Below are 1,443 nucleotides of genomic sequence, written 5' to 3'. Positions count from 1 at the left end.
TCAGCAGGACTATGGAACCTCTGCAGCCCTGCAGGTCTGGAAGGCTGAAATCCAAGCTGGGAAGGGCTTCTTTTCCCACTCCAGATGATTTGCTGGCTTAAGCGCTGCATTAGGATGGCTCTGGAACAAGTCGGACTGAACATGGAGTCAGTAAGTGTTTCAGATGGGCTTTATGTCTGCAGGAGATCAGGTACAGAAAGCACCTGGTGTATATGTCCTAGTGCGGGTTATCGATTCCAGCAGAACGCTTTACATATACTCACTATGGGTACGAGTCTGCGGTGCTGAGAATGTGTGAAGTTCACTCCTTGGACACTGCGTATTGAGCAGTGTAACTGTTAAAAATGCTGTGCCGTTTCTTCGAGATCGAATAACACACCGTTCACTGCTCAAATGCTGTTTTTCATGCTGACTTCTGTGTGTGTTTTGAAGCTGCAGGAAAATTTTTGACTGACTTTGAACAGTGATGATAATTCTTCAATAATCGTCCTTTGCTCTCACCTTGGAGCTCTGGAAGGCCCCAGGAAACTGAGACAATGATGGTCGTGCTGTATTTACCTCTCCCGAAAGCGTTGCAGTGCGTGAGAGCAGTACAGCTGTCTTCTTTCCAGGGCGCACAGCTCTCCTCGTGGAGGGCACTGCACGTAGAGCTCTCTTTGAGGGCTCAGCAGAGGGGCAGGGATCTGCCACACGTCAACTGCCTTGTCCCTGGCACCGTTAGGAAGCTGTTTTGAGGTCAAGGGGTGACCTCAGTGCAGAAACCCCTCTAAGCTGTCCAAGTATTTGACTGTTTTAGCAGTGGGGGGATCCGTAACAGCTACACACAGTACCTAGAAGGGGCAGTTCTTACTCTGGGTTGTTGTGGTAGAACCTTTGATCAGTCTGGGAGTCTGTGGAGAGCAAAATGTTTTCCCCCTGCAAATTAAAATTACCAGTAAGAGTCCGTGTTTTGGGATTTTATTTGAATTTTGATCTGAGATTTCATGCAGCCTAACTTTAAAAATTCGAAGTGTGAGAATATGCTGGACTGCCATGGGTGGTGCTGTGGTTGTTGTCAGAGACATCTGTCAGCCTGAACAGCAGGGAAGACCAAGTTCTTATTGTTTCTCCTCGCTCCCTACTTGTATGCAGGCTGCGGTACAGCAGCTGCATTCCCCAGTGTCAGCCGTTCCGCCCAGCAGCACAGCGCTGATGCAATAAGCAGGCAGGACTACGACATACCTTGCAGACCTGCTCTGCCCGTGCTTTAAGTCGGCAAGAAGTTGTATGAACTTGGCTAGAGCAGTGCCAAGGCTTCACCAGCGCAGCCGAGCCGCGTGCCGGCTGTGTCCGCGTCGCTGTGGCACAGCTGGCAGGCAGCGTGCTGGAAATGCTGGCCTGGCACGTCTGGATTTACCCAGCCCGGGTCATTGACAGCTTGGTGCCCCAGAGCACTGCTGCTGA

At 50.8% G+C, this 1,443-nt stretch overlaps 1 protein-coding gene across 1 annotated transcript in view; it reads left to right on the top strand.

Moving 5' to 3' along the window:
* The first annotated feature begins 84 nt into the window (after positions 1-84).
* The window catches only part of MTFR1 (mitochondrial fission regulator 1), an 8,857-nt gene continuing 7,498 nt past the window's right edge, over positions 85-1,443 (top strand). Inside the window, exon 1 of the mRNA XM_010137326.1 lies at positions 85-150. Coding sequence (XP_010135628.1) covers positions 85-150 — 66 coding nt within the window. The remainder of the gene's footprint in view (positions 151-1,443) is intronic.

This window comes from Buceros rhinoceros, unplaced genomic scaffold (genome assembly GCF_000710305.1).
Source record: "Buceros rhinoceros silvestris isolate BGI_N320 unplaced genomic scaffold, ASM71030v1 scaffold34945, whole genome shotgun sequence".
In the NCBI taxonomy this organism is placed as follows: Eukaryota; Metazoa; Chordata; class Aves; order Bucerotiformes; family Bucerotidae; genus Buceros; species Buceros rhinoceros.
This window is presented reverse-complemented; position numbering and strand designations above follow the sequence as displayed.